The sequence below is a fragment of the Trichosurus vulpecula genome, chromosome 4 (genome assembly GCF_011100635.1).
Source record: "Trichosurus vulpecula isolate mTriVul1 chromosome 4, mTriVul1.pri, whole genome shotgun sequence".
Taxonomy (NCBI): Eukaryota; Metazoa; Chordata; class Mammalia; order Diprotodontia; family Phalangeridae; genus Trichosurus; species Trichosurus vulpecula.
In genome coordinates this window covers 69031759-69050248 of record NC_050576.1, presented here as the reverse complement: position 1 = coordinate 69050248, position 18490 = coordinate 69031759, and the positions used below count along the sequence as shown (strand labels likewise).

The following is an 18490-nucleotide window of genomic DNA, read 5'->3' as shown; positions in this document are numbered from 1 at the left end:
TCAGATTAGATGTCTGTAAAGTACTTTGTAATATTTGTATGGCATAGCTCTATGTAAGTACCTTTTATAGCATTTGTAATATTTCACAATATGCTACATATATTTATATACTGTGTACCCTATGCTATTTATTATCTCATATTCCTATATGCTGTGTATACCATATTATGTTTTAATGTGTGATCTATATATGAAATGACCAATCCAATAAGCATTCATTAAGCACCTACTGTTAGGTAGATGGTATAGTGGAAACAGACCTTGCACTGGAGTCAGAGGACCTGAATTTAAACCCTACCGTGTTGATACATATTACCCATGAGACTCCAAGCAAGTGACTGAAACTGTTTGGACTGCTGTTCCATCATCTGTTAAATGAGAAAGTTGGACTAGCTGGTCTCCAGCTCTGGGTCTATGCTCCTATATGCAGGTCACTAAGCATCATTATTTAAGCCTGTTCTGAATAACCTTAACAGCAGCCCAAGGCAATCTGGCCAGCCTAGACCATCCCTCTTCTCACCTTCACTGTAATCGTAGCAAATGGAAAAAGGGTAGGGCTCCCTCAGCAGGCAGGCGCTTCAGTTAGCCCCAATCTGGGAGAATTTTCTTGTGCCCACCAACCACCACCACCACCAAGTCAGAGACATTGCTTTTCCAGATGAATGAAAATTGACTTCTTGGATTCCTTAAGGCTTCTCACTTTGTCAACAGTCTAGGGAAAACATCTGGAAGAAAATGCAAAGATTCCTATAGGAACAAGAAGTCCTCTTCCTACAGGATTTCCTAATCCTGTCCTTACACTAGGCCCACATCCTTCTATCCATACTTTCAAGTAATTCCTCTTCTCATTCCCAACTCATTTGGAAATGAATGGGGAGGGGAAAGCAACAAATACCTAGCTTCCTCTGTTAAAGCATAGTTCCTAGTTGTGTCTGTAAACCAAATGGCACAGAGAGCATAGATTTAGAGCTGAAAGAGACTGTGGAGGTGACTGAGTCTAAGAACTGGTACACAGTGAGCAATGGAAAGCTGCTTCAACCTGCCTAAGAATGTTAGAAAGTTTACATACTTGCAGTGTTCAACGGAGCTCATCAAAGTAAGTGCATTTTGTCCAATGGCTCCTAATACAACTCCTCTGCACCCTCATCTTCCATGGTTCTTGTCTATAGCCTCCCAAAAATCCTCCATAAATTCTCTACCCTACACTGCAGAACTTACTTGAGGCTAGAGGCTCTTAACTTTTGGGGGTCAGGGACCTCTTTGGCAGACTGGTGAGGTCTATAGACCTCTTCCCAGAATGTTTTTTAAATAATTGAAGGAAATTCAAAATTTCATTTAGAGGTTGATGAAAATAATTAACAATCAATAATAATATTATATTGAATGAAATAAAGATATAATTGTTCCATTTCTGTTCATGAAACATCTTGGAATCTATTCATAGATCCCTAGTCCTTGGAATCCATGTTAAGAATACCTGTTCTTGGCCTTTTATAATTCTGTGGGCGTCACTGCATCACTCAGATGGGCATGCCCATCTGTTTAAACCATCAAGACTTATATAAATGTGAACTAGCCTCATCATCATCACCACCACCACCACCACAATTATTGTGGCTATTAATTATGAAGAACAGGTGCTCCTAAAGCAGATGCTTAATGATAACCAATCAGAAATGGCCATTAACACTGACTCCCCTCACCATGGTTCAGGTATGCCTCGTCTGGGAGCTCATGGTTTGGTTTTTTGGTGCATAAGGTCTATAATTTTAAATCTGTTAACAATGTGTCCCTCTCCGGGATATTTATCACATTTTGTCTCAGGGAAGTGACTTGGGCATTACACAGATTGGTATGTATAGTGAGACAAGTATCTTATCTTGAAAATTTTAGTTTTGGGGGTACTCGGGTTTTGTTTGGTGAGGAAATTATCTCCACCAATGCAAGCTTCCTGGGACAATGACAGATTAAGTGACTTTCCAGGACTCATCCAGCCAGTGTGTTGGAGGCAGGTACTCAAACTCAGATGTTCCAGGCTACAGGGTCTGCCCTCTATCCACCACACCAGTGCTGTCAAACTCAAATAGAACTGGGGAGGGCCACTACACCTTACATAAAGATCCTTGACAGGCTGCATATTGATTTAGAAAACCACAAATGAATATAACCTATATTTGATTATATTTTTAAATTTATTTTGTTAAATATTTCCCAATTATATTTAATCTGGACTCTGCACAGAGTATTCTGTAAATGTAACTTGGAATGTCTGACATCTCTGGGGTCGTACCATACTGCTTCTAACTAACTCTAGCTTCTCTGTAATTACCACCCTTAATCTCACCTGGGTCTCAGTTGAAGTAGCCAATGATACAAATTTCATGTATAAAAATCTCTTAAGATTTTCTGAGTGTTTGGGCAACCTAAAATTCTAGGTGTATCTAGGGCATGAGAATGGTATGCAAGCTCAGGACACTCAAGTACAGAAAGACCAATCATAGACATTGGTCCCAAAAAGCATGGGTTGATTCAAATCAATTCAATTCAGCAAACACTTATTAAGTGCCTACTTTGTGCTATGCTAGAAACTGGAGATGCAAAGATGGAACAGGTTATGGTCCCTGCCCTTAAGTAATTGACAATCTGGTAGGAGAAATAAGACAAACTCACAAATGACTACCATAGTTAGAATATAAATAAGGAAATGTAGCTAAAAAATTTCCTTACAGTTGGAGCTGTCCAAAATCCAAGCGAGCTTTCACAGGGAGCAATGATGATAATAGCTACTAGAGAGGCAGTGTGGGATAAGGGGGAAAAGGCTTGGATGTGGAGTTAGACAGTTCATGTTCCAGTCCCGGTGCAGCCCACTTACTGCCTTTGTGACCTTAGGCAAATCACTGTCTAAGCCTCATTCTCCCCATCTAGAAAATATGGGGTTGGACTAGATGGTACCTGGGGTCTCTTCGGGTCTATATATATGCATGTATATGTATATATGTGTATGTATATATGCATGTACATATGTATATAATATGAAATTTTATTTGAGGTAGTGATTTCCCCATCATTACTGGCCTTCTAGCAGAGACTGGATTACCATTGCCAGAGATGTTGGTATCCTTTTCAGTTGTGGGTTAGACTGGGATGACCTCTGAGCTCTCTTCAAATTCTGGGATTCTGAAAAATGTGCAGGAGAGCTCCAAAGAAAAGAGTAGGAGATATAAAAAATGCAGAGACAATTTCTACCTTGGGGGGTGGTAAAGGAGAAGGCAGAGGAGGGGGATGGATAAAGGAAGTTTTCGTGAAAGAAATGACACTTAAAAGAAGAAAAAGATTTGAAAAAGCAGAGATGGAGGGTGCCCTAAAGGCATGCATAGCATGTTATATTTGGATGGGCAGATGAGAACAATTTGTTCCAATGGCCATGAAGATGGCTGAAGCAGACATTGGGAGATTATAGTTTAGTCAGACATCAAAGATGCCAAGGTCATCCACTGCATCCCAGGTCATCGCTAGTTGTCCCGATTTCTGTCTTGCCACTGACCTTCAAAGACTCTGGAAGAGAGTGAGGCTGATGACTTTGTGCAAACTCTGCCTCACTTAAATCCTTTCACACAAGTCAGGATATTGCCCAGTGATGTCATTGGTCCTTTTCAAAAACAAAAGATGAACTACAACAGCATGATACATAAGGCAAGATGGTACATTGGCTACGTGCTTAGCCTCTGTTGAAGAGTCTTGATAGAGCAGGGCTCTCCATCTGAGGATTAGGGATAATCCGAAGCATATCTGGGGTGAGCAAACTCTTATCTGCCCAATAAAAGAAGCACTGGCTTCTCCCAAGTTGCCTTCCATGTTCAGGGAAAGAATGTCCAGCAGCAGGAAGGACCTTCTGAATATACGGAATGGGTAACCGCATTCGCAGTGAGATCAGAGTGGTACTGGGAAAGTCCACTTGACCTCCAGTATTCCTGGCCCCAGGTGCCATGCAGGCTGTCTGCACTTCTGCCCTGCAAGGTTCATTCCTTTGGTTGAAAGCTTGACTTTCTCCAGACACTACTTTTTGAAGACATTAAAATGCAAATAGAATCAGAAGAATAAAGTGAATCACTAACTCCTTTAGTAAGAGGGGTTTATCAGATTGCTTTCCTTCCTAACAAGATAAAACTTAGTTTAACTGGTTCCCAGTACCTCTCTTCTCTTTCCAACTTGATTATAAACTCCTGGAGGGTGAGTTGCCTTGTATTTGTTTTATATTCCCCCTCCAGTATTTAGGACTATACTATGTGTTCATATATTGAACAGCTGCTCAATAATGCTAGTTTATTGGCTCAGGTAATGAACTGGAAAAGGAATGAATACATGAAGCAAATGGAGGGGGTATGGCAAAATGAGAGAACCAGGGTGACAGTGGAAAGAGCATTGGATTCAGAGTCAAGAAACTTGGGTACTCTGACTCTAATTAGCTATGTGACTTTGGATGAGTCACTATTTCTCCAGACAGTGTTCTCATCTATAAAATGGGATGAAAGGGTGGCCCATATTGTCTTTACAGTGTCTTCCAGGTCTAACATTCTTTGGCTCTCTGGGAGAAAGCATGGTGTGAAAGAAGAGCCTTCCCGCTTTATGATTGTGCCTAGGATTGTGGCATCAGAGGACATGGATACATATTCTAGTTCTGCCATTTTCTTAAGTGTGTAACTTTGGCAAGTCACTCAGGTGTCTGAGGACATCACTCAGTCTCTTCATTTGTAAAACAAAGGGGTTGGACTAGGTGATCTCTAATGCCCCTTCCAACCCTAAACCTGTGATCTGTGCCTAACAGAGTCCTGCCCGGTAATGGTCTGCTGTTCTTCATCCTCCCCTCCCTCTACCTGACCCCTACCTCTTTCATCTGACATTCCCTATTCCCTTTCAGCCATGGACAATCCCGTGGATCTGGTTGCCACCAACATCACCCCAACAAAAGCCCTGCTACAGTGGAAATCACCTGTGAGTGAAGTGGAGAACTACGTCCTTGTACTAACGCACTTCACAGGTAGGTTTCTCCAAACTTGGGTGAGTAGGAGGGTGTGAGCGCATGTGCGTGTGCCCTGGGATTGGGTTGGGCCACTGGGGAAGGATGTAGGATAACTATCCTGCTTGGAGATGAAGCCACAAGGCAGTGATGATAAATCTAAGAACAAGAGGAGGAAGAAGCCTTTCTCTAATTCCCCCCACCCTGCAAAAAAACACAGTAAAATATAACAGAAGGCACCCAAACCATAAAAGCAGTGTCAGTCAGTCTGTCAACAAGCAGTCTCTGAGCACCTACTATGTGCCAGACATTGTGCTCACGTGGAAAGGCAAAAACCCAGTCCCAAGTCTCAAGGAGTTCATCTTCTGAGGGGGCAGACAACATGCAAATAACAATGTATATAAAATTATACACAGCGTAAATAGATGGCAACCTCAGGAGGAGGGCCTGGGAAAGGCCACAAGTAACACTGGACCCAAAGTCAAAAGACCTGCATTCAAATCCTACCTGTGTGTGTGACTAGAGGCAAGTCACTGAATCACTGTGGGGTTCAGTTTCCTCATCTATAGTGAAGGGGTGTAGACTGGGTGATCCCTAAGGTCCCTCCTAGCTCCAGGCTTATTTCTTATGATCTAGCAATATTGCCTTGGTTTCCAGTGGGCCTTTTCTGAGCTGGGATTCCTTATTCAGTTCATAACCATATGCACCTCATTTCAGTTGCCGGGGAAAACAATCCTAGTGGATGGAATCAATGAAGAGTACAGCTTGTGGACCTGCTTCCTAATACTCACTACACAATCGCCATGTATGCCACCAATGGACCTCTCACCAGCAGCACCCATCAACACCAACTTCACCACCCGTAAGTGCCCGATCACTGGCCTAATGTCCCAAAGGGTGCATCTCTGTGTTAGAGATGATATGTTCCATATGTTAGACTAGGTTAAAGGCCTTCAGTCCAGGTATCTTAGGGTAGTATTGTGAAGAAAAAAAATATCTGAGACCAGCAGGGTAGCATCAGGATTAAAGCGCTGGACTTGGAGTCAGGAATACCTGAGCTCAAATCCTTCCTCCAACATTTACAAGCTTTGTGAATCTATTAACGGATGAATAATGCAAAAAGGCATTACTGTGTATACAAAGCTTTGTACTAAGTGCTGGGGATAAAAACAGAAAAAAGCAAGGCATTTCCTGCTTTTAAGGAACTCGCATTCTAATGGAGACAACACATGGAAGCTTTTAGCTGCAAGTCAGACGGAAAGGTCCCCTGGTTGGGAAGGAGCAGCAGCAAAAGTGGATGGTAATGAAATGCTTCTTCTCCACTGTCATTTTCAGTGACAAACCTATCAGTTTCCGATATTGACTATTTAACGGTAACAGGAACTTTGGTGACAAAACTTTCTTTGCTGAGTTGTCAGTTATTGTTGTCCGTCCTTCATTTTTCAAAGAGGATCACTGACATCGTGGGTTGATGCCTGACTTACCCCCATGAATTGAATTTAAGCGAGGCGAAGATGCACAGAGTCATCAGCCTCACTCCAAGGCTGCAGCACCTGTGGCTGTCAGTCGGCATCTTACAGATTATCCCTAGCCAAGTCATTTATAAACTCTCTCAGCCTCAGTTTCCTCCTCTGCAAAACAGGCATAATAATAGCACTCACTTCGCAAGGCTGTTGTGAAGACCAGAATGAGAACGTGCAAAACTCTTAACAAATCCGGAAGCACTATAGAAATGCTAGTGTTTATTAGTAGTAGTATTTTTTAAATGAGCCCACAAGGACCCTTTATTTAGAATGCAAATACCCATGGAAAGACATAAGCTCAGAGGTCATTGGACATCTTGATTCTAAGATTTAAAAAACATTAAAAATATTTTGAAAGGATTTGAGGGCTGAGCATAATTAGTTTTGTCCATTCATCCATCCAATGGCCGTTATTAGACACCTGTGATGTGAGTCCCTTGGATCTGGTTACCCTGTGAATTTTGTTTTTATACAGCATTGTGTTAGCAACCAAAATAATAAGACACAATTCCAGATCTAATAGAACTAACAGTTTTGGTCTTTGTACTCCCAAAGACCAGCACCGTTTTGCCACACGGTAGGTACCCAATAGATGTTTGTCGAGTCGACTTGAATCAAATCTAACCTAGTAGTAAGGCTATAACACACAAATAGTACCATACCATACAATAAATGTCATCAACATAGAGAAGTGACTATGAGAGTGATTCAGCCCATAAAGAGGCAAAGCATTGACTGAGTGCCGCTTGTTAAAGACAGAGCTGCAGCTTCAAGTCTCTGATGTGTTCCTTGGCTTTTGATTTAGTACAATTCTCGGAGACTGGAGGCACTCAGGTCAGGTGCTAGGGACTTTTTCTAACAGTGGAATGATGAGGCACTGAAGGATAGAAACTAGTCCAATAATTACTGGGTTACAACAAGCAACTGTAAACTGCCACTTATACCTGAGTGAGTCACAGGGGCCAGTGGAGAGCGAGCTTCGGCTCTCAGCAAACCAGGATAAAAATCTGTTTTAGCTGCTTCTGTAATGACAGGGCTTATGCAGCAAGGTCTGATAGATAGGGTCAGGCTGGGGATCCAGAAGAGCCGGATGGATGTCAGAGGTCTGGAGAGGAAGGTATCACAGCCACAAGGGCAGTTCATTAGGGGGCAGATGGTATGAGCACACCACAAAATCCAGGTGAGGCATCAAGCCAGAGGTCAGAAAGTCTACACAAGCAAAGAAGACCAAGCAGGTACCAGGGGTGCCTGTGGGGGCCTGTGGCAGCACCAACACAATGATTTTGAATATTTCCACCTACTCCCTGGAATCCATGCCTCACTGATTTGGTTACCCGACAAACTCCAGCTTGACTCATCATAGCACCCTGATTATTGGAACACAACTTCCTTCATTAGTCCTTTAGAGTTGATTTGAATATTCTAATGGAGGAACAAAACACAAAAGAGAGATGGTGGGGGACAATGTGGGAGGGGGTGAAGAGAGACTTACCTGCATACTATTATGGTGGAAAAGGTCCAGAGAGCAAGGAGGAGAGCCAGAAGAAGACTGAAGACAGGGCTGGCCTGGACACTGTCCTTAAAATGAGAACTTGACACGAGTGTACTGGAGTTAGTTTACAATGGCTTGGGAGAGTCAATTGTTAAATTTTCAATATGAGCATTTACACCTTCAAAATCAGCACACACTACAAGTCAAGGCTTGACTTTTGTTTTGTTCATTGTCTAGACTTAAGAAAGCAATGGAGAATATACCAATACTGTAGATTAAACTCTAAAGTGCATACTGCGCAATCTTTTTTAGAGAGCCAATTGTTAAGCATTCACGAGCAAACCACTGCATTTATCCAATGTCTTTTGAAGTATGGTTCCTTATAGACAGACTCGTTCCCTGCCCATTAAAAAATAGGGTCAGAGAATGAGCAAGACTCATGAAGACAAGTACAAGCCAAGAAGACAAATGGATGAACAGTATGAGGGCATGTGGCCTACCTGCTCTTGAACCCTTTCTCTCTCTGTCTCTCTCTGTCTCTGTCTCACTCTCCCCCTCGCTCTCTCTCTGTCTCTCTCTCTCTCTCTCTCTCTCTCTCTCTCTCTCTCTCTCGCTGTCTCTCTCTCTCTTACAGTTCTGGATCCACCCACAAACCTGACTGCCAGTGAGGTCACCAGACAGAGTGCCCTGATTTCCTGGCAGCCTCCCATGGCAGACATTGAGAACTACATCTTGACCTATAAATCCAATGATGGAAGCCGGAAGGTGAGTTGTGAATAAATGGAAGGCTGAGTCCAATCATGCCAATCACTCAGGAGTGAAGGGTCAAAACAATTAGGGGAGAATGCATACCAGAGGGAAAGGGCTAGGCCTCAGCCATTCTTCACCAATTTGGTCAAGCCAAGGTGAGCTACATGACACAAACAAAAAGGTCATAGGATTTAGAGCTTTAAAGGCCTTTAGAGATCCTCTGATCAAACCCTTTTTTTTACATATGGGGAAGCTCCTGAGTTTTCTTATTATTGTCACAAAGTTCGTGTCTACACATCAAACAATGAAGAGGAGATGTGACAAATTTTGGGTAGATATCTTCAATGTAGATGGTTCTAGATAATTCAGTTCCCCAAACAGAAAATTTGAGAATGGGTAGAGCCATCCCAGAGAAGGGATTCCTAGACAGTCCTTCTTAGCATGGGTTCCCCCATGGTCTAAATGGTTCAGGAAGTAATGAAAAAATTAAATTGCATTTGTTCTTAAATATACACTGGATAGAAGTGGAGTAACATATCTGAACCCCCCTCCCCCAGACAGAGTAGAACTACATGATGATTTTTATGATACCAGCTTGCCCATGTCTCTGTGAACCATGATTTCCTTTTCTCCTCTTTTTTTTTTGATGTCGTGCAGGAGTTGATTGTGGATGCAGAAGATACTTGGATCCGTCTGGAGGGACTTTCAGAGAACTCTGAATATACAGTGCTCTTGCAGTCAGCCCAGGATGCTGTTCACAGTGTGATCACCTCTGCTAGCTTCACCACAGGTGAGGAAATGATTGGGCTTTCACATATTCACTCCCCCACTCACACCCCCAAATACCAACATGGTCCCTCATCATCTAGGCTGAGTCCTGGCCCTCAGTGGAATGCCTGAAGGAATCTAAGCTGCCTCTTCCTGCCAAGGAACTTATTTCTGCTACTTCTGCACTCACTCCTCCAGGAGCATTGCCTACAAACATGATCACTTTGGCTAAAGACATGGTAAACTGCAGAGGTCTTCCTCTGCGGCCACAAACTTCGAGGAAGGACACCAAGTGAAGCCAGTTTTCCTCTTCTGATTTAATTTAAAAGGGCTATTCCACCAAAGACCATCCTTTCTACCTGGTCCACACATCCTTGCCTTCACAGACTTTTTATCTATTCTTCTCTCTGTCTCAGGGAACACACAAAGCTGAAACATGTCCTATAAATTAATAGATGAGTGAATGAATGAATAGCAATAGCTAGCTAACATTGATATAACTTTAAAATTTGCAAAGTACCGTACAAATGCTATCTTATTTGTCCTCACAACAATCTTTTACAGATAAGGACTGAGGGAAACAGAAGTCAAGTGATTTGCATAGGGTAACACAGCTAGTAAGTGACTGAGACAGGATTTGAACTCAGGTCCCCTATATATTGCATTACCTAACTTCCTTGCAAATAATAATAAATAATGGTAAACTAATTTATTAAGCATTTTATGTACCAAATGTCGTGCTGAGTTCTGGTGATATAAATGCAAAAAGCAAGACATCTTTTGCCTTCAAAAAGTTGACATTCCAACAAGGGAACACAACACAGCTAGTAGAATGGTAGCCTGAGAGAGGTCTTTTTGTTGAGGAAGCCCTGGGGATAGTGAGGTGGGCCATAGTCAGGGTGTGCTGGTGCCAGTTCCTACCAGCTGCAGAACTGATTGTTAACTTTTCAGTGTGAGCATTTACACTTTGAGAATCAGCAAATGCTACAAGCCAGGGCTTGTTTTGTTGTTTGCTTGATGGTCTAGACTTAAGAAAACTATGGAGAAAATATTAACAATGCAGATTAAACTCAAAAGTATGCAGTGCATACTTTTTTATGGATAGCTGGTTGTTAAACATTTACCATCATACCCTTGGCCACAGGACAACTGATCGACATATTCTTTCCAGAAATGATGGTGTTGACTTGGTTGTTTTATTCAGTTAGACATGGAAAACAGAGGAAGAAGAGGAAAAGTAAGCATGCACAGCAACATAGCATGAAGATGGCCATGGAACAGCAGAATTATGGAGTCAGGTTGATTTATAAAAGAAGGTCCTGTCCTAGTCTCCAGGACATAGATTATCATGACCGTGTCCAGCTCTGAGTCCTGTACCTGCTGCATATAATTCACGTATGTGCATGTGCACATGTGTATTAGTGTACATCCAAGATGCATATCTAGAGTGTTTAGCTTCTTATGTGCACGCATGCATGTAACTGTATTCACACCATCGTTCTTGTTGGGCTAGTTTCCTTCCTTAAGTTGCCATCTTCATATTGCTAGAGAGAAGTGGGTAAAAGCCCCCACATTACACATCCAGTTTCAGATTGGGTCTAGATCAAGAGTTAGGTCATGAAGTAGCGGTTTGGAAGCCGTAGCAGCATGTTTACCAAGTAACATGCAGTAAGTGCCCTGCCTCTCTTAAGGGGCTGAAGCCAATGATGCTCAGCCCTGCACTCTTTCAAATGGCGTAAAAAAAAATCTAGAAAACTGATATCCTGCCTGAGCTCTGGGTTCAAGATCTTCCCTGCATTGCCCCCACTACAAGGAAATAATCCTTCAGAGTCTTCATTCCAAGTCACTTTTGGAGATTCTCTGCCACAGACCTAGGGATTATGAGGGATTTAGAGATTGTTAAATGTTGAAGATTGTTAAAGAGTAAAAATAAGTGCCTGGGTCAAGGTGGATATAGTGGAAATGCAAAGGAGGGTGAAGAAGTAGAGATATCATGGAGATAGGAACAATCAGCTGCAAGTAGCTACTGATTAAAGTGATGTAAAAGGGAAGAGTCAAAGATGACTTCAGCATGGGTTCTATCCATTCTCATGGCTCCCACCCTAGTTCTGTCCTTATCTTCCCTTTCCTTGACAAGTCTTGTTCAATTGCTTTCCAGTCATGTGTGACTCTTTGTGACCCCATTTGGGGTTTTCTTGTCAAAGATACCAAATGATTCACCATTTCCTTCTCCAGCTCATTTTACAGATGAGGAAACTGAGGCATACAGGGTTAAGTGAGTTACCCAAGGTCACACAGCTAGTAAGTACCTGAGGTGGATTGGAACTCAGGAAGAAAGTGTTTCAGACTCTAAGCTCTTTCCTCTGTGCATCTAACTGCTCAAGACCATTCTAAGAGCCAACAATTGATCTTCCTACCTCATACCTCTCCGAACTCCAACCTACCCTCCCACAGCTGCCAAAGTAGTTTTTCCTGCACCATGAGTCTAACCATGTCACTCTCTACCCTGCCCCTTCAACAAACTCCAGTAGCTCCATATTATCTCTAGAGTCAAATATTCTCCTCCCTTCCTTTTTCTTCTTTTCCTATCCTTCCCCTTCTTTTCCCTTCCATTCTCTTCCTTTGCTTTTTCTTCATGTTTAAAATCCTTCACAATCTAATCCCAACCCTCCCTCTGCAGTCTTGTTCCACATCACTTCCCTGCATATGTTCTCCTGTCCAGCCAAAGTGGCCGTCTTCCATTGTACCCCATCTCCTGTCTCCATTATGCTTTGCCCTGGTTCTCCCTCACCCTGGAACTACCCTCCTCATCTCTACCTCTAGAGGTCCCTAGTATCTTTCAAGGTTCAGCTCAGCACCATTTTCTACATGAAGCCTTCCCTGACCCTCACAGTTTCTAGTTCTTCTCCACCACCACCACCCCAAAAATAATAATTACCTGTTCATCATTTTGGTATATATTCAATTATACTTCTATGTGTGTCGTATTGCTTTCTTACAAGAATGTCAGCTCCTTGAGATCAGAGACTTTTATCCCCAAGGACTAACACAGTACTTGGTATATAGTACAAAGGGTGCCTAATAAATGCTTGTTAATTAACTTATTGGTTTAAGGGGCTTAGAGGGGCTTTGAAGTCTCTTTCAGTTCTGAGATTTGAATTCTGTGATTTTGGATTTTTAATGAAGTGAGGCACAACTTAAAGAGAATTATTTCCCTTAAAAAAAAAGACATGGATGGCAAGTACTTGAAAGAAACTCTCTATTTGCATATTTATTAGACACAAATTTATAATTTCAGCCCCCAAAATGCACAAATTTCGTAGCTAGCTCTATGCAGTGTGAGCCTTTAATTCATGTCTTGGTAATGCTACATCTAGTTGTCATGAGCCATGATGATAATATCACAGAATGTTTCTGTCTTTTTGGTGACATCTTTGTATCCAGAGAAAGTCTGCAACCTGCCAGCTAAAAAAAGCCAGGAACCATTTAGCTGCTCCTTCTGGGGTGAAGCCTAGCCCCTTACCCACTCAAACGCACTAATATCAGGCTATAAGTAGTATGGCATGACTAGGAATTTTGTCCCAGAGTGCTAATATTACTTACAGTGTTTCAGCAGAGAAAAAGAAAAAAAAAACTGAGCTTAATACCTAGAAGCAGGTTTCCTCCTTTGGCAGCCCATATCCAGGGTAAGCTCCAACCCAGCCCAGCTCTGTGTTGCCCCTTCCCCACCTCAGCAGTTGCATCTTAGTGTCTTGGGGTCACCACAGCCCCACCACACTCAGCAGAGTGCATATTTCCTGCTGCTTGCCCTGAGTACAAAAAAACTGATCCTGTAAGGGATTGTCATTACACCATAGTGCAAATTAGTTCAGCTATTTTCTGAAATCAGATTTTGATAGAGGGCAAAGAAGGAGAATACAAAAGCGCTAAGTGCCTGAGGCAAGGCTAGGGAAAATATCAAGAAAAGGAAAGGACCAGAAAAGGGCAAAGCCTGAGAAGTTATCACCTCCTTTCACCACCTTGCCTAGGGCCAGCATTGGGACAAGTGGGTGCATCTTTGTTGCCATCAGATCTGAGTGGTAAGAAAGGTCAGAGATTTCTGAGTGGTGGGTAATGGAGTTTCTGGGCATTGCTTGGTTTTAATGGAGATTGCCTGCACATCCTAACACCTTCTAAAACACTGACCCAGGAAAAAGAGCCTAAAATTGGGAGCCCAAGAGGGAGAAGGATCCATCACTTGGCAGGTCCTACACCCATTCCCAGCAGAAAAAAAAAAGATAAGACACTTGTTTTAAGCACACTCTTTGTGCCTGATTTAAGAAATGTGGGGTTTTTCTCCAAAAGGAAAAAGAGGAGGAAAAAAAACCATATTACAAAAACTTCTTTTGATCAAGATGTCTTCCCTTTCTGTGTTCCTGCCACACAATGTACAACTATTTCGTTCCTTCCATCATGTTAATAGCTGCCTGTCCTGTTGTCTCTAGTGTTTGCACAAGACTCAGGGGGGAATTATATACAAGTAGTATGGAAAGGGAAAAAAAATATGGATACATTATTTATAATTTACTGTCGCCTGAAATTTCATCCAAGGTCTACTTGTCTTTTAAAGACATGAATATAAATGAGGAAGCAAATATTCCCCACAGAGCAACAGGGCTTGGTGAAATGATCATCTTCAAGGCAGTTCCTTTTGTCTGATTTAATGCTATAAGAAGCAAACAAGGCTTTCGCTAAAACCTGTCTTCAGAGACCTGTGGAGCTGATAAAAATGGGTTATGTTGACCTTGGGGTTAAATGAAGACATTTGGTTGTGGATGTGCCCAGAGATGGGCAAGTATCTTTCTTGCCACCTTCACGTGGGGCCCCTCGGGTCCTTTGTCTATGGTGTCCCAGGTGCACTATTGTAATGCCCAGGAGGCTCACTTTAGCGAGGGTATCTGTTTTTAAAGCTATGAACAATCAGGAAGGTAGTAAGCTCTGGGTCCTGGTTGGAAAATATCTGGAAAATTCATGTAGTTAGCAGAAATATCCTAGTCAGGAAAAGTGGGTGTGGAGAGTGATCCCCTCAGGGTAGAGGAGCATTCATTCACATTATTATCTCTCTGCTCTTAGGAAGAGAAAAGTTGAGTTTTTGTTTAAAAGGCAAAGGGAAGAGTAAGCATGAGTGGGAGATGTGTGGGTAGAGGGGTGATGGTTTCCCTTCTCCCCTACGTGGCTGGCTAGCTTAAGCAGACTTCATCAAGATAAAGCACTTTTTCCCCTCAGCACCTTCAGAGAGGAGAGAGATCTCTCCCACCCTGTTCTCTCCTTAGGGTGAGACTGATGGCTAATAAAATTGAAGCCACTTTTATAATCTACTTCTCACATATATAAAATACACAGACAGAGAGATGGACAATATTGAGAATAGTAATTGTGTCAATAGGCAAAATCCACCCAAAAGTGAGCGACACTCAAATACGATACCTCCATATTTGTCCACTATCACTAGGGATTGAGCTGTTCACTTGAGAGAAAATTCTGGATACTTAAAGCTTCCATCTCCTTTGTCATCAAAAACTTCAATGAATGTGAACTTTATTCTATAAAGATCAGTTGAGAAAACTGGAGAATACGTAAGCCTGGAGAAGAGAAGATGAGGGGGAGGGTCGGTACATGGTAGTTGTCTTCCAATAGGTGAAGGTCTGTCACATGAAAGACGTTCTAGACCTGTTCTGCTTGGTCCTAGAAGGCAAGATGAAGAGGTGTGAGGGGAAGCTGAAAAGAAACAGATTTAAGTTGAATGTGGGAAAACTTCCTAAGCAGGCAAGCTGCCCAAAAGTAGAGGGAGCTGCCTTGGGAGAGAAAAGCTCGCTTCCTTCTAACTGGAGTTGATCACAGAAAGGTCAGATGGACACTTACCTAGGATGGTTACGGGTTATTCTTGTGTATTGGTTGGACTAAATTATCCCGAGATGCCTTAAAATTCTTAGATACTTTATCCTGTAGGGGCAATTAGGTGTACAGCTGGGGCCTGGAGTTAGGAAGACCTGAATTCAAATCTCACCTCAGATGCTTACTAGCTGTAATGACCCTGGTCATGTCACTTAACCTCTGTCTGCCTCAGGGTCCTCAACTATAAATGGGGATCATAATAGCATCTACTTCTCAGCCTTGTTGTGAGAATCAAATGGATAACAGCACCTGGCACATAGTAGTCACTTAATGAATATTTATTTCCTTCCTTCTTTCTTCTTACCTATGGCCAGACCACTGTTCTTCCCATTTCTCCCTCCTGACTAATTTGATTTCTTCTTAAGAGCCCAGGAAGCTCCAAAGATAACATTAGCACACTAGAAAGAGCACTGGATCTGAGGTCTGAGGATCTGAGTTCAAATCCAACCTCAGACACTTACTAGCTGTGTGACCCTCAGGCAAGGTACCTAACTTCTGTCTGCCTCAGTTTCCTCAACTGTAAAATGGCGATCATGATAGCATCTACTTCTCAGGGTTGTTGTGAGAATCAAATGAGATATTCTTTGAAAAGTACTTTGCAAACCTAGCACTATATAAATGCTATTATTATTCTATCACTAATTAGATTACATTAGTAAGCATTATATAAATGCTAGCTATTTTATTAATTATATTACTTAATAACTACATTATCTTATCAAACACTATATAAATGCTAGCTATCGTTATTGTTAGCTACATTACTTCTATGATCTTGGTTAAAATAATAGGAATATAGCTAGCATTTATAGATGACTTTAAATTTAGAAAGCACTTTTCATATAAGATCCTATCTGATCTTTACAAACAATTCTGTGAAATAGAAGCCATTATTATGCCTATTTTAAAGATGAGAAAATTGAGACTCAGAAGTTAAATGACTTTGCCAGGATAATACAGCTAGCAATACCTGAGGCAGTCTTTGAACCTAGATGTCCCTGACTACAAGCCCAGCACTCTATCCATTATACCACAGTGTCTCCAGTGAGGACAATCACCATCTCTACCTGTATTGATGGGGAAGTAGTACCATTAAACAGCTGATTCACCCAAGGTCATAACAGGAGTTAGCGGCCAAATTGGGAACAGGGTTAGTTTCCTCCCCCCTTTGTTCTCTCCTCTGACTCACTGCTGTCCTTCGAACACCCTCTGGATGTTCTACATAAAGTCATTTCTGAACAGTTCTTCCAGTGATTGAAGCAACACTATCAATAATACAATTACCTTGGGAAACACCTAACCATGAGACATTTCAGGGTCCTGCTCATTGGAGGTTGTTTCTATCCTAACTCCTATAATAACTATATTTAGCTAAAATATTTTCTTTCCAAAAGTTTTCCTAGCCCAGATATCATCTTGCACCAAAAGGGGGAAACTCCTTCTAATTTTCCCATGTATCTGATAACTTTCTTTGTATGAATACTTATCATGATTGCTTGTAGATTCTGAGAGTGGATTCCAGTGTGCAACAGTGACAAGGATGCTGGTCTTGCAGACAAAGGCTTGAGTTTCAGGGCGTTTTCCAACATGAGCTACTGCTTCTACCCACATTATTTCGTTCATGAATCGAAACTCCTGAAAGTAAAGCATAACAGAAAAGAAGAAAGAAAAGGGAAACGGGGAAAAGATCCATAAAAGCAATAACAGAGAAACTGGTTAGAAGAGGGAGCTCAAAATTTATACTTCAGGAACTTTAATTCCAAGAGAAAAACAAAGAAGGAATAAACAAGGATATAGAACCATGAATCGAGAATAAAATTTCAAGATAGATGAGAAAGAGAATTTGTGAAAAGAAAAAAGAAATTCTTAGAAAAAGGAACAGGAGGGGGGAGCTAAAAAACAAAAGAAGCTGGAGAGGAGGGTGAGAAAGGGAAATTCTGAACTGACCACTTATAGGAGAAAAAGAAGGGGAAAAGAGGGGGAAGAAATAAAACTAAATGAAAGATAAGGAAATAATAAGAAAAACCAAAAAATTAAGGGAAAGGATGACAAATGTCAGCTAGGCAGCACCATAGTACACAGAGCTCTGGGCCTGGAATCAGAAAAACCTGAGTTCAAACTCATCCTCCTACACTTACTAGCTGTATGACCTTGGGTAAGTTACTTAACCTCTTTTTGCCTCAGTTTCCTCATTGGTAAAATAGGATATAAGAGGACCTATATCCCAGGATTGTGAGGATCAAATGAGATAATATTTGTTAAGTGCCTTAACACAGTCTCTGGCACGTGGTAACTGCTATATAAATGTTAGTAGTTATTATTACTAAATGGGATTTCAGGGATAGGTGGAGGAGGAGATAATCTGTAGGAACTGGGTTGCATCAAAAGTAGCTCAAACAAAACTAAGTGTAGGGACAAAATTATTATGCTTCACATGATGTAAAGTAGCAGTTATGCTATCAAAAAAAGCAAAAGTAAGAGTTCACAGTATCACTAAGGATAAAAAGAAAATTATATTATTAAAAGAACATAGACAGTGAGCCAATATCAATGTTAAATGTATATGTACCAAATGACTTAGCATCTAAATTCATCAAGTAAAAATTAACGAAATATAAAATATAATAACACAATAAGAATAGGAGACTTTAATGTTTTCTCCCTCAGAATTTGACAAATTAAAAGAGAGATAAATAAAAATTAAATTATAGAATTAACATATTAAGATTTTAGAGCTAAAAACAAACTTATGGAACTTTCTGAATGTGACTACTAGAGATTATACATACCTAGTAGCACTAAATGGGGCTTTTACAAAAATAGACCACATATTAAGGCACAAGAAAATTGCAAATATATCTAATAAAAGGCAGAAACAACAAATGTGTCCTTTACTCACTATAATGTAATAAAAATAGCAATCAATTCAGAGAACAAAAGCCATAGACCAAGATGAGTGGGGCAAAGAAAAAAAACATAAAAATACTTAACAACTACATAAATAAT

The 18490-nt window shown here is 41.3% G+C and overlaps 1 protein-coding gene across 1 annotated transcript in view; it reads left to right on the top strand.

Annotated features, from left to right (window-relative positions):
• The window catches only part of TNR (tenascin R), a 107991-nt gene that overhangs the window by 63614 nt on the left and 25887 nt on the right, over positions 1-18490 (top strand). Inside the window, 6 exon segments of the mRNA XM_036757525.1 lie at positions 4919-5058; positions 5735-5774; positions 5777-5856; positions 5858-5879; positions 8667-8797; positions 9440-9572. Of these exon segments, the coding sequence (XP_036613420.1) occupies positions 4919-5058; positions 5735-5774; positions 5777-5856; positions 5858-5879; positions 8667-8797; positions 9440-9572 (546 nt within the window).